This window comes from Bos grunniens, chromosome 16, assembly GCF_055505025.1.
Source record: "Bos grunniens cultivar Pamir isolate PY7600 chromosome 16, Bosgru_T2T1.0, whole genome shotgun sequence".
NCBI lineage: Eukaryota > Metazoa > Chordata > Mammalia > Artiodactyla > Bovidae > Bos > Bos grunniens.
Genome location: NC_141180.1, coordinates 54,624,323 through 54,647,491, shown reverse-complemented (window position 1 = coordinate 54,647,491; position 23,169 = coordinate 54,624,323). Strand labels below are relative to the sequence as shown.

At 40.5% G+C, this 23,169-nt stretch overlaps 1 protein-coding gene across 17 annotated transcripts in view; it reads left to right on the top strand.

Moving 5' to 3' along the window:
* Window positions 1-23,169, top strand: part of DISP1 (dispatched RND transporter family member 1) — a 224,916-nt gene that overhangs the window by 158,455 nt on the left and 43,292 nt on the right. For 8 of the 17 annotated variants that reach the window (XM_086345216.1, XM_086345214.1, XM_086345222.1 and 5 more), the window contains one exon: window positions 5,500-6,025. In XM_086345216.1, coding sequence (XP_086201342.1) covers window positions 5,500-6,025 — 526 coding nt within the window. Of the gene's footprint in view, window positions 1-4,666; window positions 4,718-5,499; window positions 6,026-14,019; window positions 14,220-23,169 lie in introns of those variants that run through there. The other 9 variants (XM_086345227.1, XM_086345226.1, XM_086345225.1 and 6 more) reach the window with 4 other exon arrangements.

The window sequence follows — 23,169 nt, the reverse complement described above, 5'->3', positions numbered from 1 at the left end:
AGTCTAGTGGCCCAGTGCAACACTCCAGCAGGAAACAATGTTAGCATTTCCCCATATTCTTCTAGAAACCAGCTACGTATATACACTAACCATATATGTGAGTCTTCTCCCCTTTTTCATTGAAATGGATTCATACCACATTGGCTCTTCAGCTGGATTTTATTCACACATGAAGAGGTATTACTTTGGACTTCTTTCCCTGGAAGTAATCCTGATTTAACTCACTCTTTTTTATTGTACAGAATACCGAATTTATGGATATGACAGAATTTAAGTCCCTTATTGATCATTTAGATCATTTCCAGTTTGCCCTGTCACGGGCAGTGGTGCAGTCAACATCTTTCTCTGGACATTTGCGTTTACACATTGCTCAAGGATATCCAAACTGTAAACCCTAGGAGAATTGCGAGTCAAAGGATGAGGGTATTTTACATTTTGAATAGTAATGCCATGTTGCTCTTTCAGAAGGTTACATTAGTTTGCTTTTCAAACAATTTAACTCTAAAAAGAGTAAAGACTTTGAGACTCTAAGAATGTAAATAATTTGACCCAGGTACTCGGTAACTAGTAGAGTCAGCTTTAAAATTTAGACTCATCCAGGCCATTTCTTCTAAGCTACAGATATCACTGATGCCATTTTAAAACATAGTTTTGGCTTTGAAACTAGGAAGCATCATTTCATGTTTTTTAAATATTCTCCTCACTTAAGCAATAATAATAATTCTTTCATTGTAAATACATAGCCTTTTATGGTTTTAAATATATTTTTACATTCTCAGAGTAGTCATATGAGGTGGACATTGATTTGTATCCTGATTTACACTTGTGAAGAACTGAGGCCCAAAGAAAAAAAATCTTAAATTTTAAAATGTAATCAAAAGATGGTCCTTGGCCCAAGGCCATATAAGCCTCAGAACCGGTAAAGCACTCAGGACATAAAAATGCTAGTAGAAAGGTTGAAAGAGGAGGTGTGAGATTAGTGGCTTTGGGTATATTGATATTGGCTTGTTATACTCATGAACAACAGGAAAGGCACTAAAATACTTGCTATCGGGCCTCACCACACCTCAAGCCAGCGCCTCAAGAATAGCTTTCTTTTGGCAATCCCTGTGTGTTATGGCCCTGGGGAAAACAGGTGATTTCAACATAGCTCTTCTAAAGTCATTCATTATATTTGATCCAAGACTTATTTTAAACTTCCACGGTAAATAATAACTGTCACTGCATTTGTAATCACATAGCATTACATTTATCACAATAGTTCCTTTTTATGACGTTGAATCTTCCTCTAGCTCATCTCTTGCGCTGTTCTTTCTGACTCTGATCGAATTTTTTTTCACTTGTTTCAGTGAAGAAACTTTGGTGAAAGTTCTAAAGAAACAAGGTCTTTCTCTTTGTGGCCTTAAAGTCAACTCTTGACTTTAGGTGGAAATTTTGCCATTGTCCTGGTCACCTGAATTCTTACACAGATACACTAATTGAACTTAATCTGTAAACATTTCTGAGAACAATTTTGTGCCAGCTTTTGCTTTTTCATCATTTTTAACATAATCTGCAACTTATTTATAAAGGCAATTTGATTGTTCCCAGTTTATGCTTAAAGAAACTGAATCTCAGAAAGCTCATGTGAGTTACTTCAAATAAAACCAAAGTCATAGTTCAATTATTCTTTACTATCCACTCATACCTACTTCATTACAAGAAGTCTCCAAGTTACCAAACAAGTTATGTTCCAAAAGTTCATTTGTAAGTAAGTTATTTGGCACTTGAACTGCAGTTTACCACACCGCTAGAAAAAATGTTGTAAATCGTGATTAGGTCCTTTGGCTGACCTGCAAAAATCTATTTAACTCTTATGTAACTACAAAATGATGCTTTGGCAATAAAAATAAGAGAGAATGATAGCTGTCATTCTTGTTACACAGAAAAAAGAGAAATTATTTTTCCTGATGAGAAACAGAGTCAATGAGAAGACAGGGAAACAGAGACATTTTGGAGCGTCTAGAGGGGGTCTCAGGGTACTTTCACGAGCATTCAAGGTTGAGGTCACTCTGTCTGAAGGTCAGTTTCACTTGAAAACCTTGAGGATTTTTGTTAGATACTTCTCACTAGCCTAACTCACCTGATACCTATGATTAGCGGCAGTAGGACTGATTGAATTAAGCCAAAATAAACTCTCTGAAATGATATTAACCCACCTAGTATGGTCAGACGGAGAAGGCAATGGCAACCCACTCCAGTACTCTTGCCTGGAAAATCCCATGGACAGAGTAGCCTGGTAGGCTGCAGTCCATGGGGTTGCAAAGAGTCGGACACGACTGAGCGACTTCACTTTCACTTTTCACTTTCATGCATTGGAGAAGGCAGTGGCAACCCACTGCAGTGTTCTTGCCTGGAGAATCCCAGGGACAGGGGAGCCTGATGGGCTGCCGTCTATGGGGTCGCACAGAGTCGGACACGACTGAAGCAACTTAGCAGCAGCAGTATGGTCAGAAGAAATCAGTAGACCAGAAAAAGAGTATTCCTATTCTGTCTGTCTGTCTTGATAAAAGGGCCAAGAGGAGGTCCTGATTTTCTCAGCAGATCTCATCAGCTCCAGTAGCTTGGCTGAGGTCCGTAGAGGAGTCTTGGGAACATGAGTCATGGGTAAAGGCAAGAGAAAGCATGTGCCTTCCGTGATTTCTCTAGAGCATTTGTACGAGAGTTTCTGATGCTGAGAAATGACTACATTTTTATCTCATCAAGTGATTACTTCTTACATTTTCTAGGTGGTCTTTCACTTAGCCGTGAAAATAAACATCTTAAATTTCAGTTAACTTTCTATGAAGTCCAGTGCCTTTTTAGATGGCCCTTGATTAGTATGTTTTATCATTTTCAGAACATTTGCACACAGCTTTTTGTTTTGTTAACAACAGAAGAAAGGATATATCCTTCAGTAAATGGAAACTTAAGGGCGCAGATATTGCTGAGATGGCAGATTAAGAAAGAGATAGAAAATTAGAGTCTGTGCCTCCAGGATCAGTTTAGGGCTCTTAACCAGTATCTACAGTGTCTTCCCACTAGTTGGATAATACATTTAACTACAAATGCTCTGTGTTGGGGATATCATTTAGATGTTTTTTAGTGGGTATTTATACCTGGAGTGATTTAACTGAAGGACAGGGCATTTTACTACAATTCAAAATCTTTCTCAGTGGTCATTACAATAGGAACTTGGAACTGGCAAACCACTTTCAAAAGTGATGGTAAGGCTGATGAGAGAAGTAACATCTACTTGATTTATATATATGTTTGATATTTATAAATGGTTTATCTTTTCCACTAAAATCATGGGGTTGCAGAGTCGGACACGACTGAGCGACTGAACTGAACTGAACAATGATGTTCCTTGGAAGAATAGCTGTGCCAAACTTAGACAGTGTTTTAAAAAGCAGAGACATCACTTTGCCAACAAACGTCTGTTTAGTCAAAGCTATGGTTTTTCCAGTAGTCATGTACTGATTGAGAGTTGGACCATAAAGAAGGCTGAGCACCAAACAATTGATGCTTTCGAACTGTGGTGCTGGAGAAGACTCTTGAAAGTCCCTTGGACAGCAAGGAGATCAAACCAATCAATCCTAAAGGATATCAACCCTGAATATTCATTGGAAGAACTGATGCTAAAGCTGAAGCTCCAGTACTTTGGCTATCTAATGCAAAGAGCTGACTCATTGGAAAAGGCCCTGATGCTGGGAAAAATTGAGGGCAAGAGGAAAAGAGGGCAACAGAGGATGAGATGGTTGGATGACATCACTGACTCAATGGACATGAGTTTGAGGAAACTCAGGGAAATAGTGAAAGACAGAGAAGCCTGGTGTGCTGCAGTTCATGGGGTCACAAAGAGTTGGACTTGACTTAGCAGCTGAACAACCACCACAACAAAGAGTGTCTTCTGGGTATTAGTATTCAGATTGAAACATTATGCATTGTTCTGGCATTCTCTGCTCAGAAAGATCCCTCTTGAGTAGTTTATAATCTGGGTGAAAACATGCATAGGAATCGTCCTCATGAGTGATGATTTCTTCTGGTACCTGTGTGTCTGCCAGAGGTGGGGAGGGACTGGAGAGAGATTTCTCCTGAAGTTGTTTTGTCTACTGAGAAGAATGCTGTGCCAGAAGGGTTAGTGAGCCAAACAATGGTTTTCTTTTTTATTCTTGGCATCATGTGTAGGTCAAATAAACCAATAGCATTTGATGACCCATTTTTCTTACTGCATTTCCAGATTTTGTATGTGTGTTGGTCAGAAGGTGGTAAAGTAAGAAAGAAGGTTGTTTTTGCTTTTGTTTGTTGACCAGGCAGAAAAAGATGTTACTGGTAATTTGAACACTAATTTTTCCTTTATATTTAAGGCCTGGACCCTTTGATGGGAAAAAATTAATAAAAAAATCTCATTTGAAGCAAATCCCAGCCATAGGACTATTTTTCTTACATGCAAGCAATACTACCCTATAGGACATAACATAGAAAACAAGTTAATAAGATCATGACAACTTACATTTATTATTTTTTTTTTAGCATTATATTTGTTTGTTTAGGGGATAAAACTTTTGCATCTGATGTCTTGGTAGCCACAATTCGTAGCTTAGCTGATTGGTTTCTATTTTCTTTTATTTATTCTTATTCTAAGACCTAAGTGACTTAGACGGGAAATCATATTTCCTTGACATTTTTAAAAGATGTAAGACATTCTTAAGATTATTCACATTATCTTAATCCACACAACTAATTGCCCTCACGAATAATCACCTTCGCCCTTCATTTTGCCTGTTGTTTCTGTATCAGAACACCTCAAGCATGATATTATTGAAAAGCTAAAGAATGATATTGGTGAAGTAAATAGTAAATGTCGTGTCCGACTCTTTGCGACCCCATAGACTGTAGCCTACCAGGTTCCTCTGTCCATGGGATTTTCCAGGCAAGAATACTGGAGTGGGTTGCCATTTCCTTCTCTAGGAGATCTTTCCAACCCAGGGATAGAACCCAGGTCTCCCACATTGTAGGCAGACGCTTTACCATCTGAGCCACCGGGGAAGTCCCCTCTCTATTCTACCACCTCCCCACCCCCATCCTAAAATATTCTAATTCTTTTTTTTTTTTAATTTATTTGATTACATCTCGTCTTAGTTGTGGCTCACGGGCTCCAGAGCATGCTCAGTAGTTGGGGCTACAGTCCATGGGGTTGCAAAGAGTCGGACATGACTGAGCGACTAAGCACACGGGGAGGAAGTGGTCAATGGGACAGGAGAGGGGTTCTGCCTGGTGTGGCTGGGAGGAGACAAGAGGAGGGCTAACTTACCAGCTGGTTCTGTTGCACGCGTGGCAGGGCTTCTGCTAATGCTTTCACAACTCCTGCAAGAACCCTTGTTTTCAAAGAGCTGTTTTAAAATATTTTTCCTGTCTTTCCTACATAATTGTCTGCCTGACTGTAAGTGGTTGATTTTATATCGTTTTCTTTCTTAGGGTCAGGAAACTGGAGCATGGCTATGAGCAACGGAAACAGCGATTTTATGGTTCTGAGCAATGGCAGCATCGCAACCAGAGCTACCACCCCTACTCCCCTCAGCCCCTGTGATGGAGACCCTGCAGCCCAGCAGCTCGCATCCAAAGAAGCACCCAGAACAAAAGTGAGTCCAAATGGATGCCTGCAAGTTAATGGCACTGTTAAATCATCCTTTCTGCCTTTAGACAACCAAAGAACGCCTCCGGTGTTACCCCAGTGCTGCCATCCTTGCCCATACCATCACCCTTTGACTCCCCATGACAGTCACCAAGAGTGCCATCCCGAGGCTGGCCCTGCAGCACCTCCTGCTTTGGCCTCCTGTTGCATGCAGCCACACTCAGAGTACTCTGCATCTCTCTGTCCAAACCATTCACCTGTTTATCAGACAACGTGCTGTCTTCAGCCCTCTCCATCCTTCTGCCTGCATCATCCGTGGCCTGACCATTTTCAGCATCAGCACGTGCCGCAGCACATAGCCAACATCAGGTGAGTGGTCCACAAGGTTTGCTGGACTTTAGCATTTGACTAATTTCATGTGAATGTGACTGCTTGTGTTGATTTCTCCAAAAGGAGGAGAAAATAATGTATCAGAAAAAGGGAATTAATGAAACTGCTTACTTTGTGGATTGTGTGAAGGCTGTTAAAATGCAAATGAAGTATTATTCTATTTGTTTTATCCTGTGACTTCCTAATCAGTTAAACCCTCTCTTTCTTTTTTTCTTATTGGTGAGCTGGTTAGGTGTCCCTGCTAGGACTTGAAATATAAAGTCCAGTAAAAGGTTTTATTGTCAGTAATTTTATTATTAAACATGGGAGATGGATATATTTGTGATGAGGCTGCCTAAACAGGAATCCTTTTTGCTACTATTGATAGTGATCAACATTTATGAAAAAGAAGTATAAAACCAAGTGCTTCATTATAGCTGTACTCACAGTTTCTATTCAAATGGTTTGGCTGACTATGTAATATATTGAGATGATACAAAAGCAACAATTTCTTTCATAGCAGGTAGGAGAAGGCAATGGCACCCCACTCCAGTACTCTTGCCTGGAAAATCCCATGGACAGAGGAGCCTGACAGGCTGCAGTCCATGGGGTCGAGAAGAGTCGGACAAGACTGAGCAACTTCACTTTCACTTTTCATTTTCATGCATTGGAGAAGGAGATGGCAACCCACTCCAGTATTCTTGCCTGGAGAATCCCAGGGACGGGGGAGCCTGGTGGGCTGCCATCTATGGGGTCGCACAGAGTCAGACACGACTGAAGTGACTTAGCGGCAGCAGCAGGACCTATAAATCTGTAGCATAGGACTTTTAAAAAAATGTACTTTGTAAAATAAAGCATGTTCAGACCTGGTAGGTTGAAAAATACTAGAAAATCTCTGCCATTGCCAGTTCTCCTTCCTATCTCAGGCCATGATTTCTCTGATATATGCTTTCCAGCTTTTTTTTTTTCCCACGAGTAAGTTTAAAGTCACACACACTGCAGGTAAGCAATCATAACATAATTTATAAAATCCTAAGTACTTAACAGAGACCAAGAATTATATTTTTTGGTAGTAAAAAGTCTTAAAAGAGCTAGAAGAGGACATTCTCTTTTAAAATTAGGGTATGATTTTTATACAGGGAAATGCATATATCTTAAGTGCATGGTTTGATCAGCTTTGACTAATGTATACAGTAGTATAATGCATACCTCGGTCAGATGTAAAACATTTCTGTCACCTCAGAGAGTTCCTTTATGCCACTGCTTAGCCTTTCCTTCTCTCTTCACCAGAAGCACTATTCTGAGTTCTGTTACCATAGATTATTTTGTTTGCTTTAAAACTTCATATAAACAGGATCATCGGAGAAGGCAATGGCACCCCACTCCAGTACTCTTGCTTGGAAAATCCCATGGACGGAGGAGCCTGTTAGGCTGCAGTCCATGGGGTCTCGAAGAGTCGGACACGACTGAGTGACTTCACTTTCACTTTTCACTTTCATGCATTGGAGAAGGAAATGGCAACCCATTCCAGTGTTCTTGCCTAGAGAATCCCAGGGATGGGGGAGCCTGGTGGGCTGCCATCTATGGGGTCGCACAGAGTCGGACACGACTGAAGTGACTTAGCATAGCATAGCATAAACAGGATCATACAATAGGTATCCTTTTGTATCTGATAATTTTGACTCATAACCTTTTTGAGACTATCTAACTGCTATGTGTGTTACTTTCCCTTTTTATTCCTAAGTAGTAATTCATTGTGTGCAGGTAGCAAATTAACTTATAGGTAAAGGAGTACAAACTTCCAGTTCTAAAATAAATAAGTCATGAGGATGTAACGTATGGTGTGGTGACCATAGTTAATAATACCATATTGTAAAGTTGAAAGTTGCTAAGACAATAGATCTTAAAAGTTCTCATCGCAAGAAAATTAATTTGTAAATATGTGGTAATGGATGGTAAGCAAACGTAATGTGGTGATCATTTTGCCGTATATGCAAATATCGAATCATTATGTTGTACACCTGAAACTAATGTTATATGTCAGTTGTATCTCAATTTTTTTTTAAATCACATCCAGACAGGGATTAAGTAATAAATACTTTGCACTTTTATCAGGTTTTAGATGCTGCTGAGATTATCTGGTTTCAGTCCTTTGAAAAGAGAGGAAGAGAAAGGTGGGGAAAAGGACAAGGGATGGGAGAGAGGGCGTGGGGATCCTCTGCAGCGTGTTTCTGCAGTTGCTGAATAGTTTTTTCGTATCAGATGCGAGAATCTTTTAGTTTATAGAACTACGATGAAAGCACTCACCGAAGCCGTTTCTTAGAAGATTGGTCCTGACAGCATTGTGTAGCATCGCTAGTTTCAGACTCTTTCCACTTTGAATGAAATAGTATAAGTGATTAATTTTAAAATTATATGGTCATAAATATTGATATTTTAGAATCATAAATTATATGGTTTCAGGGTGTGAGATGATATTTTGAAGCTGATCCCTCCTTTAAAAACTGTCACAAAACAGTAGAACAATGGGCAAGAAAACAATTGTTTCAACATGACAGACATATCAGTACTTTCAGCATATCAGTACTTTCAGGATTCTGATTTAACATTTCTCAGTGATCTAATTTTAAAGGAATGAAAGTCCTATATGCATGTGACTTTAAATACAATGGTATTAAACAAACAAACTGATTTTTTTAAAGTACCATATTTGCCCATCAGGAAAAACTGTAGCATAAACTGGAATATTATGTGAAAAAATTTTCATATAAGAATTTTATCTCAAGAATTTGAACCTTTTGATGAACTGTTTATAACAGACATAGAATTTTTCAAAGATGCCTGTGAAGGAATGGTATGTGTCCAGTTGTGTATAGTACATACTTTATTGCAAAATTTGTGCTTCCAGAAAGTCTTCCCTATCTGCTACATTTATGTATTTAACATGTATATAGTCAGTAGTATTTACTGAATATTTACATGTGCCAGGTACCAAAGATATAATTCCAAATGAGATGAGACTTTTTTCCCATCATAAAACTATAAGCTAGTAGGGAGGGAGACAGAAAAGCAAACAGGCAGCTACAGGCAGCTCTTATCTCTTATTGTGATATGAGATACCAAGAAGGGATGAAAAATAAAAATGTTGCAAATGGAGAAGAGGTGGTCTGGTCGACAGTGGGAATGGTCTGTGTAAAGACTTACAAAGTAGTGTGAACCCAGCTCCAGCATGGTTGAGTATGACTAGGCGCTGGAGGAGAAAGTGTACTAGCAAGGGGAGAGGTATACTGGGACTAAATCCTGAGGGGCGTGTGAATCACCTGAGATTTCTGGACGGTATCCTGAGCCAGTGAGAGGCAGTGTGGATGTTTGTGTGTGCATGACTTTTTTATTGTGAAAAAAATATGCAGAACATAAAATGTATCATTCGAATCATTCCTGTGAGTACAGTTCAGTTGCGTTAAGTACATTTGCATTGTTGTGCAACCGTCACCACCATCCCTTCTCCAGAACATCCATCATCTCCCCAAACTGAAACTCCATACCCATTAAACAATAATTTCCCATTCTTCCCTCCCCAGCCCTTGGCCACCACCATTCAACTTTCTATCTCCATGAATTTGGCCACTCTAGGTACCTCATATGAATGGAATCATACAGTATCTGTTCCTTTGTGACTGATTTCACTTAGCATAATGTCTTCAAGGTTCATCCAAATCGTAGCATGTATCAAAATTTTCTCCTTTGGAAAGGCTGATTAATACCCCATTGTATGTATATACCGCATTATTTTCATCCACTTATCTGTCAGTGGACCCTTGGATATTGTGAACAGTGCTGCTCTGAACGTGTGTGTACAGATACCTGTTTGAGTTCCTGCTTTCACTTCTTTTGGTTACATACCCAGAAGTTAATTACTGGATCATGTGGTAATTCTGTTTAACTTCTTGAGAATCCACCACACTGTTTCCACAGCTGCTGGGCACATCCTTGCCAACACTTGTTCTTTTCTGTTTGTTTTTTTTAATTGTTTTATAATAGCCATCCTAATGGGTGTGACATTATAGATTTTTAAGCAGAAAATAATTCAGATTCATATTTTAGAGAGGTCTGTAACCTGCATTGTGGAGAGTAGATTGAACTGGGTCAGGACTGTCGTAGAGAGAAAGATCTTTAGAAGCCTTTTTGCAGGTGAGAGAAAGTGATGACTTGATCCAAGATTTAGAAATAATTTCACACTAGAAAGATTTATGAGGTAGAATCTACTAGGTTTGGTGAGCCACTGGTTATGGGGGAGGAAGAGAAAGAGAATCACAGCTAACTTGCAGTTTTCTGGTTTGAGCAACTAAGCAGGTAGATGGGGATGCCAGTCACTAAAATGGGGAGGACAGAAGAAGGCTTAGCAAGCAGAGCTTCTGGGGTTGGGGCGGGGGTAGTGACAATGGAAGAGTGCCGTCCTTTGAGCTTTCTTGAAAGAATAAGGATGCTGCGTTATACGTGGCAGTTACACTGAGGGTAACGATACTGTTGGAGGCGATCGGAGGGTGAAAACTGGAGGTTTAGACTCAGCCCAGCGTGCATGTATTTGCAGCACTGTACTGTGGACAAGGCACTAAGCCAGCTGCTGTGTCTGTCGTTCCCAAATCAGGAAGACATCCACGGAAACAAATGCGGATGTGGATATAGCTGCTGTGTAAGAGCAGGGCAGTTTGGGATAGAATACACAGGATGGTCTAACTAGGAAATTCTGAAAATGACAATGTTGTGTGATACTTTGCTGCCTTTTATTAGTTACTCTACCCAACACTTTTAGGACAGTTATTAGAACAAAGATTCTAGAGGCTGTTCCTCTACCAGGAATGCTGATTCTCTAAATCTTTTTATTTTCTTTTTGTGATTTCTTGCATGTTGCTATTTTAAAAATTGATACTCTCAAATACTTGAATATTCAATTAAAGTTATTCAATTAATGTTTGAGATGTACTTCTGACTTGATAATAGTATAGAATGTTCACATCACTTTAAGACTATCCTAAAGGTTGACAGCCTTGTAGTAAAATTATGTATAGATGGAAGATCCCAGATACTTTCAATTGCTATTCCTTTTAGGACCTACAAATACACCCACCTGGTTGGTATTTTAAAGTTGTTACTTGTTTATAAAGTACTTAAGCCACATAGAATGTCTTAAAAAGCCAATCAAATAGAAAGTATAATTTTATGCCAGCTCATTTGCCACCTCCTTTCAGTTGTTCATATTCTCCTTTCTCTTTTCCCCACCTTCTGTACTACAGTAGATTTCTTTCATTGTTTCTTGACTCTCTAAGCTGTAATAAATCTTTCTAAGAGATTCGTTATAGTCAATCACTCGTGTGTGTTTTTTTTGCTGTTTTTAAAATTATCTGTTAATCATCTGACTGATTAAGATCATTGCAGGGGTCACATTTAGTATATTCTCTTTTGATTCTATTTATCACCACATATTAAGTAGTTCAACTTAATCTCGTTTTAAAGCTTCTGGCTTTTTCATGTATAGATTCCTGTCCTCATGCCCATCAATCAGCTGATAATGTGACTAATTGAGAACACTCAGGATTATTTTTTTAAACTTTTTATTTTGTATTGGTATAGCCAATACACATAAATGTACAATAAATATATTTATTTGTATAGCCGATTAACAGTGCTGTGATAGTTTCAGGTGAACAGCGAAGGGACTCAGCCAGACATATACATGTATCGATTCTCCCCCAAACTCCCCTCCCATCCATAATATTGAGCAGAGTTCCACGTGCTATGTAGTAGGTCCTTGTTGGTTATCTACTTTAAATATAGCAGTATGTACACGTTTATGCCAGTTTCCCTAACTCTGCCCCCATCCTTGCCTCCTGGCAACCATAATTTCATTCTCAAAGTCTGGGAGTCTGTTTCTGTTTTGTAAAGAAGTTCATTTGTATCATTTCTTTTTAAAGTCTACATATAAGGGATGTCATGTGATACTTCTCCTTCTCTGAGTTACTTCACTCAGGATGACTATCTCTAGGTCCATTCATGTTGCTGCAAATGGTATTATTTCATTTTTAATGGCTTAGTAATATTCCATTGTATGTATGTACCACATCTTCTGTATCCATTCCTCTATCAGAGAACACTAAGAATTTTAAAAAGGCAGATAGTAGTCTCTCCCTACCATGAGACGGAGCCTATATCCACAAGTCCTAAACCTAGTTGATTATCAGTATCCACCAGGGGAATTAAAGAATAAGATAAGTATGATAATAATGAGAAGTTTAGCTTGCAGTAGAAACGATAAAGCATTCAGGAGTTCAGAAGTGGGAAGGATTCCTGTAGGTTGATAAAGTTAGGGACAGTCTGACAAGAGAGAACTTGAGTGACCCTTAAAGGGTGACCGGGAAGGATAAAGGGACTGCCTGCATAGTGCAGAACACAGAAGGTGGTGGGGAAGACTGGACGGGGGAAGCACACAAAAATAAAAGCCTACATAAGGAAGAGTAAGGAGAACAGGATGGCTGGGGTGAAGGGATCATTTGTACTGTCAGGAGGGACAGCTTTTCCTAATTTTACATCCCAAGTACAGTCAAGTCCTCTAAAAGGCTGCATGGTAATGATCTGCTCTTTATCCTCAGAGCTCTGGAAAAACCTCTCAGGAGCCAGTCACATTCCATGTGTGCTCACTGAAGCGAAGTTTTGAATGATTCATTTGGGAATCTTCTTATTGCCGTATTAAAGTGAAAGGGTAATGGTATTATGACAATTAATAAGGAGTTCTGCATCCAAAAATAGCATACAAGATTTCTAATCTAAACTATACTTACCTTTTAATTTGGTGTTGCAAAAAATGTTCCTGATGTTCACAGAGGGCTGCATAAAGGATACTTGGCAATGACCAATAAACTCGTTATCATGGTAGGGAACCTGTGATAGTTTTGGGTGCCTGCCAAATGCATTTTTATTTCTCTGAGGGTGATTTCATAGACAGATGGTCACTTTGAATGTTCCCCATGGCACTCTGGAGGAATTAGGGCTATACCGAGTTAAGAAGACTTGGCACAGAGGGGGACCATGGAACCCTACCATTAGTTCAGCCCCTGAAAGGTTAAACAAACATTGTCCCTACCTCCACATACATTGTGACTATATAATTTTTGTAACCTATATTTCCTTTCTCCTTGAGTTCTTTATTAGTTTTCCAATTTCAGACTTGCTTTTCTCCGAGGTTTTCTTTTTGTTTCCCCTTAGGGCACTAGTTACTTTCTCTGAAGGGAACAATTTTTCCTAAAAAGTAAGACCTGAGAATTCTTGTATTTGGTTAAAAGAGATAGAATCTACCACTTGGAATCTGGTTCCTTTGTGTATGTTGTATCATAACGTCCAGGGGTTAAATTATAGACCTGAGCACCATTTTCCGAAGGGTCTTACTTTGCCGCACCTGGCCTGCAACGCTCCACCCTCCCCCTTCCCTAAGCCTGCCAATGATGTTATTTTAGTTAGCTAGGAAATTTGAACCAAAAGTCCCTCTGAACACTTCATCAGCAGTGTAGCATGAACTTGGCATTGACACAGATCCTGGAATCTCTGATTTGCCCAGATCACCAGACTCAGCTCAAATGGCTTTTCTGAGATGTTGGAGCAATGAGTGGAGAAATTTCAAGGTTAGTTACTCACTTATTTAATAAGTATTTAATAAATACTAAGTGTTAATTGCTGGAGACAGGGGTAAAAACTGCAAGCATGGGTCCCAGTTTCCAAGATGGAGAGGTAATGTGGGCAGGGTAAGATGCTCAGATTTCAGCATGAGTTGACCTCAGGTAGACAGCCCTTTTTGATCAACAAATATTGACTGCAGAGCTGCTCTCTTCTCTGGAGCACAGAAGTTAAATATCAGTGCTTTTACAGAGACACAAGCAGGGTTTATATATTAACAAAAAAGGAGAATGGGACTGTCTACTATTTTATAAATTCATTTTCCCCTCTTTTCCTCTCTTACCATTAGAAGGTTGTGTGCATGTGTGCTAAGTTGCTTCTGTTGTGCCTGAGTCTTTGTGACCCTGTGGACTGTAGCACACCAGGTTCCTCTGTCCATGGGATTCTCCAGGCAAGAATACTGGAGTGGATTGCCGTGCCCTTCTTCTGCGGATCAAATCCGCATCTCTCATGTCTCCTGCATTGGCAGGTGGGTTCTTTACCAGTAGCACCACTAATAGCTAAACAATCATTTGTCTTTATATACAATTGCTATAAATTATAACCTGGCCAGGACTGCAAGGCAGGTGTCTTGGTTCAGGATCATCCAATAAAATGAAAAATTCAGCTCTTCAGTCACACTGGGCACCTTGCAAGTGCTCAGTAGCCACATGTGACTAGTGGCTACCATATTGGACAGTACAGATACGGAACACATCCATTATTGCAGAAAACTGTTATTGGAAAACTATCTTGACTCTGTTAAAGCAACTGGAATCCCTTTTTAACCTCTGTGGCAGCAAATGGAGCATGTATGATGTAGAGTAACAGCAGTATTTGACAATGAATACCCTTTTTGGTCAACATAATTCTAATTCATTGGAGTATGGTTGCTTGTATTTTGTTTATAATAAGGAAATGACAAAAGATAAAATTCCCTTTCTCCAAAAATCTGAAAGTCTAAAGCCCCATGTTATTATTATTTTTTTTTTTAATGTAGCAGGTCAGCAATATCCTTCAACATCTTCTAGAAGCCATAGTTAATGTCTAATAAAAACTACTGCAGATCAATCTGGAGACAAAAGTGCCAGGGTATTGAATTTATAGTTGCCTGCACTTTCTATTTGTGGATCTAAAATACAAATGTTAAAACAAAGTTTTCCTGAAAGGTATAAGTAAGTACAGCTAGCCTAGATTACTCCTAGAGGAGTAATCATTGCTACTACATTACAGCTCTCATTTTTCTTTGCTCAATCCTTCTTCCTTTCCTTCCTGTACAACATGAGGTGGGAAGAGCATGGACTTTAGAAGAGAGGCCCTGTGTTTGAATCCTGGCTCTACCATTGAATAGCTTTGTGCTCTTGGGTAAATATTGCATCTCTCTCAGCCTTCATTTCTGTCTCTATAAAAATGGGAGTAACAGTGCCTGTGTACTTAAATCACTCAGTCGTGTCTGATTCTTTGTGACCCCATGGACTGTAGCCCACCCAGCTCCTCTGTCCATGGAATGCTCCAGGCAAGAATACTGGGGTGGGTTGCCATTTCCTCCAAGGGGTCTTCCCAACCCAGGGATGGAACCTGCGTCTCCTGTGTATCCTGCATTGCAGGTGGATTCTTTAAAGTTGAGCCATCAGGGAAGCCCTAAACCAAGCATAGTGCCTAGAACCAGATTATCAGTCTCCTTTCTCTTCTCTTTCTGCTTTTGTTCCTTTCATTTTCTTCCCTTAAGTTTTTGTCATTGTTCTTTGCTTTGTGTACTTATTTTTGTTAATATTGTTTCAGAAATCAGGTTATTATTGAATCTCAATTTAAATAAATACCTGATGTGTTGCTTTTCACTCTCATTTATGAATTGTGTATCTTTTTTACCCCATCAGCCTACAGGAAAGGGCAAATGGGAACGATGGTCACTAAGTTGCCTTTTGGAAGAGGAAAGGGGAGTTGTTGAGAATAAATGGGCCTCTCCAACCCCAAGACTCAGAGCCTTTATACCTTATACTAATTGTATAATCTGATTATGACAGTTAATTTTAGAAGTCTGGTAGAATTTAATCTTGATTTCACTGAAACCAAGGTTTATTTTTACATTCCTCAAAGTAGTCAAAATTAACTTTTTAAAACAGGATAATGTTTGTAAAATTTAAAATGTTCCAAGCTTGCTTGCCAAAGTAAGTCAGTTTGGCAGTCAAATTGAGTAAAGGCCTATTTTATTAGTAGGACGTCTTTTAGAGACGTCTATATACTATAAATGAACCGATTTTAGAGTGTGCTATGCCTCATGGAATGCATTGCACAGTCTGTAATACATTTCAAAATATGAGCCTTGGTCATCTTTTACTTTAATAATAAATGTCAGGCAACAATACCCTCTTTATTTCTTAAAATTAATTAATATAACATTTTGGAATGAAGCAAATGAATTCTCCAATTGCCCCCTGTCTATAGTGTTCCTACTTGTTTAGCAGATTCTAGAGACTGAAGAAAAAGAGGAATGGTTCAGTTTTTTCTTTTTCATTAAAAAAAGTTTAAAAAGGTAAAATATTTAGCAAATAGCAAAACATAAAAGATATTGTTATGAACCAGTTATATCTCTAATTGCAGGAAAGAACCAACTGTACTACTGAATCTTCTTTCCAAACTTAAGTGGATTGTTAGGTGTAATTTAAGAGACTTTCTAGGGCTTCCCTGGTGGTCCAGTGGGTGGGAGTCCACCTTGCAATGCAGGGGACACTGGTTTGATCCCTGGCCCGGGAAGATACTGCATGCCACAGAGCAATTAAGTCTATGTGTCACAACTCTGAGCCAGTGCTGTAGAACCCACGATCCTCAACTACTGAGCCCAGGCACTGCAGCTGCTGAAGCTCTCATGCCTAGAGCCCAAGCTCCACCACAAGAGAAGCCACTGCAATGGAAGGCTCACACACACAGTGAAGAGTCGTCCCCATTCACTGAAACTAGAGAAAGCCTGCGTGTGACAAGGAAGACCGACCACAACCAAAAATAAGTAAGGAAATCTTAAAAAGAAAGACGTAGAAAACATCTGAAAAAGGAAAGAACTTAACATTTGTAGGAAAATTTTCATTGCTATACTATGTTGTGGTCTTTTCAGCAAAATTTATTCTACAAAATTGTATCTTAAAAAACAAAAACCAGAGAGCTAGCTGCTTAGCATTTTAGAGTTTGAAATGCAGCCTAGTCTGGGACATATTTGGAACTCAAATTTTTATTGAATGACTTATTACTGTCTCCCCCCTGCCCCCAATTCTCAGGGCATCTTTTTTTTTAATTGTGAAAAGTTGATAAAGCTTAAATTTTTTAAAAACCTCACAAAGCCAGATTGGTCACTGCCATCAAGCCGTTTATTATTTAATAGAGAGATTGGGGCAAAAATAAACCACTGGCTTCCCCAGTGGTTTAGCAGTAAAGAATCCGCCTGCTATGCAGGAGACGCAGAGAGTGGGGTTCGATCCCTGGGTCAGGAAGATCCCCTGGAGGAGGAAGTGGCAACCCACTCCAGTATTTTTGCCTGGAAAATCTCATGCCTGGCAGGCTACAGTCCATAGGGTCTCAAAGAGTCAGACACAACTGACTGACTAAACAGCAACAGCAGCAACAAAAACCACAGTCTCTGAAAACCAGAATCAGAGTTCAGAGGGTTATGTGAGTCCCAAAGAGGAAGGCGGAGTCATAAGACAGCTGAGATAAGCAGCCTTGGGAGATGGAGTCTTTCAAAAATAAGACAGGAGACCAGTTGCCCCAAATGTGGGGAAGGAGGCTGGGAGGAGATGAGAGTGGGAGCAAGTGTGAGGGCAGCCTGGCAAGCAGCGTCCTCTGTCTGGGGAAGAGCCCAGAGGGGGTGGCACATTGTGACCATTGGGCTTATTTCATTTGACCTTTGGATAACAATAGGCTATAGTTTGTCAAAGACTGCTCCCCTGAAACAGTGGATTCTGAATGTTGTGGAGTCAACATAAAGGACTTGGGAAGTATCTGAGTACTTTATGTGCAGTGATGTCTATAATTCGATACCTTTGATGCACTGGTATTTCCTTAGGCTCGCTTGTTGAACTATTTCTTTAGTACTGATTTTGGGTACCAGCTACCAAGATGCCTAGCATTTAGCAAAGACTTGGAAATTGTTGAGTGAAACGAATAAATAATTGAACACCAAGCAAGTCCTTCTTATGCGGAGCTTGATTTTATGATGTTTAACTTTGATAATGAAAATCAGACACATTGGTCTCCTGGAATAAGGTATTTCCCACACAGTGGCAAAGGTTTAAAACGTTTTGTTCCCTTAAAGACCCTATTTTATCAATTGTCAAGTCTCTTTGGGGGGATATCACCTCTGGTCCTTTAAATCCCCGCTCAGTGCATTGGTTTCTAACTTAAAAAAAAAAGATTACAGCCTCATTCATGAAGAAGTAAGAAAGGAAAGGTAGAACAAGATGGTGGAGGAGTAGGTGGACGTGGAGTACATCTCTCTCCACGGACACATCAGGAAAGCACCTTCAGACACAGAAATGCATGCAGAGCACCAGCTGAGAGCAGACAGGAGAACCTGACCAGTGGAAAGAGTATATAGCACCACACAAAGCTTGGTAGACAAAGGAACTAGGGGGGGAAACAGGAGTGTTAGTAGGACTTGACCTGTCCTCGGCTGGTGGGGAACTGAGGCAGGGGTCCTATCCCCACATCAGGGCAATTGTCTGAGTCAGAGATGAAACATTTAAGGCTGACAGTGAAACAGCTGATCTGTGGCAGCCTAAATGGAATGAGATTCAGACAGTCCTTGCCGCAGCCAAACATACCCAGGACAGGGATGCAGGTCCCCTGGAAGGTGCAGCAACTGGGAGCTGGAGTTTAGGGATTGTGGAGCAATCCCAGGGCGAGGGCTGCTGCTGACTGCAGAGAGACAGATCGAGAGGATGTGAGGGAGGAGATTGTGGTGGGAAATGCCTGTGGAGGAAAGCCAGGCAGCCATGGAAACAAGGCAATACTGCTGAGTCACATGTAGGGGGTAGAGTCATCACCATAGCCTCTCTTTCCCCACATCTGAAGCTCAACAAGGTAGGCTGGCCCATCGAAGGCCTGACTCACTGAACTACAGAGCAGGACCCTACCCAGGGGACCCCTTTAAGTGCCTGATGCACCACAGATCTACAGAGAAGGACCCCAGCCAGGGGGATCCCTCTATGTGCCTGAGTTGCCAAACAATGGAGAAGGACCCTAAGAACCCCTAAGTGCCTGAATAGTCAGAGCTACTGAGAAAGACTAGCCAAAGAGGCCTTCTGTTTGCCGCTACAAGAGGCTAGAAAAAAGACTCTGATAGGGTCATAACTCCTGGGGCGGAGGCAGTCCATGTCCCTGCACACTTGGCACTGCAAGGATCCCCACAAGCCAAGCAGCTGCACCACCTTCACACTCAACTCTCACTGGGGCAGAGCTGCCGCAGGCAAAAAAAATCTTGCCTCTCTGCGTGCAGGATCACTTCAGTCATGTCCAACTCTGCAACCCTAGAGACTGTGGCCTGCCTGGCTTCTCTGTCAGAGAAGGGGGTTCTCCAGGCAAGCATACTGGAGTGTATTGGCCAGTACTGGTCACCATACCCTTCTAGAGCACTGTATTTCCTGCTGCCCCAGCCACCAACCCCCTGAGTACCTGGTGCTGCCAGAACCCCTGGGACCCAAGCAGCTGCACCGCCTCCACACCTGGCCCTCACAGGGGCAAACCCAAGTCCTCCAGGGCAGCCTCAGGAGTAAACCCCAGTGGACGACCCACATGCAGAGGTGGAAATAAAACCACAGTTGAAACCCAGGGGGAGCGTGGCTAAGGAAGAAGACCCAAAACCCTCCCACCAGCTGTACGAGCTGCAGGTTAAATCCACACAATCAACTAGGCAGACTCTATGGAATATATAAAAGGCCATTGAGTGCTCCCACAAAAGAAAACGCACTAGTTCTGATAGCTGTGGACATTGGAGGCAAGAACACACAGGAGTGGGACCAGATTAGAATCTGAGCGGCCCCCACAGCAGGTCCAGAGATCAGCACGGTGTTGGAGGGCATCCTAGGGAGGAGAGGTGGCCTGTAACTCCCAGCAAGGGAAGGGGCTCTTGACAGCAGTGACTCAAGAAAAACATTTATTATTCTTATGTTTTGACTTGTTCTGTAGATTCTTTTGGATTTTTTTTTTCTGTTTTTCCTTTTTTTAACCACTCTGTTGTAGTTGTCGATGTTATTGGCACTATAAAATCTAATTAAGCTTTTGAGTCTTGTTTTTTTCTTTCTTTTTTTTCTCAGCCACATTTTTTAGTGCTGTTATAAACCTCTGCCTCTACATTGGGCTTGTCAGTTCTGTTGAGTTTTCCTTTTTTTTTCTTCTTTTCTCTTTTTTTAATTTTAATTTTTTAAACCTATTATTATTTTTTCTGCATTTATTCCTTTGTTTGCTTTTCCTACTGTTCTTTTCCCCTGCAGTTAATCTTTAATGTATATAGATCTTCTTCATCTACTTCTATTTAAGACACTAATGAAAGAAATCAAAGATGACATAAACAGTTGGAGAGATATTCCATGTTCCTGGGTAGGAAGAATCAATATTGTAAAAATGACTATACTACCAAATGCAATCTGCAGATTTAATGCAATCCCTATCAAATTACCAATGGCATTTTTCACAGAACTAGAACAAAAAATTTCACAATTCATATGGTAACACAAAAGACCCCAAATAGCCAAAGCAGTCTTGAGAAAGAAGAAGAGAGCTGGAGGAATCAACCTTCCTGACTTCAGATTATACTACAAAGCTACAGTCATCAAGACAGTATGGTACTGGCACAAAAACAGAAGTATAGACCAATGGAACAAGATAGAAAGCCAGAAATAAACCCATGCTCCCAAGGGTACCTTATTTTTGACAAAGGAGGCAAGAATATACAAGGGGGCAAAGGCAGCCTCTTCACTAAGTGGTGCTGGGAAAACTGGACAGTCACATGTGAAAGAATGAAATTAGAACCCTTCCTAACACCATACTCAAAGATAAACTCAAAAGGATTAAAGACCTAAATGTAAGACCAGAAACCATAAAACTCTTAGAGGAAAACAGGCAGAACGCTCAATGACATAAATCAAAGCAAGATCCTCTATGACCCACCTCCTAGAGTAATAGAAATGAAAAGAAAAGTAAACAAGTGGGACCTGATTAAACTTAAAAGCTTTTGCACAGCAAAGGAAACTATAAACAAGGTGAAAAGACAACCCTCAGAATGGGAGAAAATAGTAGCAAATGAAACAACTAACAAAGGATTAATTTCCAAAATATATAAGCAGCTCATACAACTCAATACTAGAAAAACAAACAACCCAATCAAAAAGTGGGGGAAAGCCCTAAACAGGCATTTCTCCAAAGAAGACATACAGATGGCTAGCAAACACATGAAAAGATGCTCAACCTTTCTCATCATTGTGTGAGTGTGAGTGTGAGTGTGAAGTCGCTCAGTCGTGTCTGACTCTTTGCGACCCCGTGGACTATAGCCTGCCAGGCTCCTCTGTCCATGGGATTCTCCACACAAGAATACTGGAGTGGGTTGCCATTTCCTTCTCCAAGGGATCTTCCCAATCCAGGGATCGAACCCAGGTCTCCTGCATTGCAGGCAGACGCTTTATCCTCTGAGCCACCAAGGAAGTTCTCATCATTAGAGAAATGCAAATCAAAACTACAGTGAGCTATCACCTCACACCAGTCAGAATGGCCATTATCAAAAAGTCTACAAACAATAAATGCTGGAGAGGGTGTGGAGAAAGGGAGTGCTCTTGCACTGTTGGTGGGAATGTAAATTGATACAGCCACTATGGAAGATGGTATGGAGATTCCTTAAAAACTAGGAATAAAACCACCATATGACCCAGCAATCCCACTCCTAGGGATATACCCTGAGGAAACCAAAATTGAAAGAGACACATGTATCCTACTGTTCCTTGCATCACTATTTACAATAGCTAGAACATGGAAGCAACCAAGATGTCCATTGACTGATGAATGGATAAAGAAGTTGTGGTACATATACACGATGGAATATTACTCAGCCTGAGAAAGGAGTCCCTTTGAGTCAGTTCTAATGAGGTGGATGAACCTAAAACCTATTACACTGAGTGAAGTAAGTCAGAAAGAGAAAGATAAATATCGTATTCTAACAGATATATGGAATCTAGAAAAATGCTACTGAAGAATTTATTTACAGGGCAACAATGGAGAAACAGACATAGAGAATAGACTTATAGACATGGGGAGAGGGGAGGAGAAGGTCAGATGTATGGAAAGAGTAACATGGAAACTTACATTACCATATGTGAAATAAATGGTTTAGTCACTAAGTTGTCTCCAACTCTTGCTATCCCGTGGACTGTAGCCTACCAGGCTTCTCTGTCCATGGGATTCTCCAGGCAAGAATACTAGAGTGGGTAGCCATTTCCTTCTCCAGAGGATCTTCCCAACCCAGGAATCGAACCTGAGTCTCCTGCATTGCAGGCATATTCTTTACTGACTGAGCTATGAGGAAAGACCCTAAATAGATAGCCAGCAGGAATTTGCTATATGGCTAAGGAAACTCAAACAGGGGCTCTGTATCAATCTAGAGGGGTGGGAGGGGGAGAGAGATGGGAGGGAAGTTCAAAAAGGAAGGGATATATGTACACTTGTGGCTGGTTCATGTTGAGGTTCAACAGAAAACAACAAAATTCTGTAAAGCAATTATCCCTTCAATAAAAAAATAAATTAATTTTTTAAAAAAGAAAGGAAAGGTAGAGACCCAGTTCACTCCCACAGTGGCTCCTAAGCCTCTTTCATAAATGATTCTAGAGCCCTTTTGAGAAAGACAGGGCGGGGCCGGGAGACTCTGTGCCCAGGGAGAGTCAGCATCAGCCCAGAATAACCTTTCTGTTTGCTCAGCTCTAGCCACCTTCCGGATATTTGCAAATCTAGTAAAAGTGAGTTTATAAGCAATCAGCAGATCATAGAACTGATGGATGAAACATAAATTCCTAAATAATAGTTTGGACTTTTTTTGGTCCATATGTATTTTATGACTTAGAATAAAATGAGAGGATACAGGGCCAGATTTGATGCCTTAATCTCTGTGAATTTGCTAAGTTGTTGGTTTAGTTAAATCAGTTTATTTTCTCCATTTGAATGGTACAGGGCTCTGATGGTTATCAAATAGCTTGAGATTCAAGCATGATGCTTTCTACAGGAATGTGAGCAATTTACTGTTTCTAAACACTATTTTGTGTGTCTACTGAGAAGCAAGGATGGACAGTTAACACATTCATTCCTTCAGACCCTCGTTCTGTGCCTGTGGTCACTTGAATCTGCCCACCTCCCTCTGCCTGAAACACTGCTTTCATTATGTCACCACTCTGCTCAGAAATCTTCCATGGTTT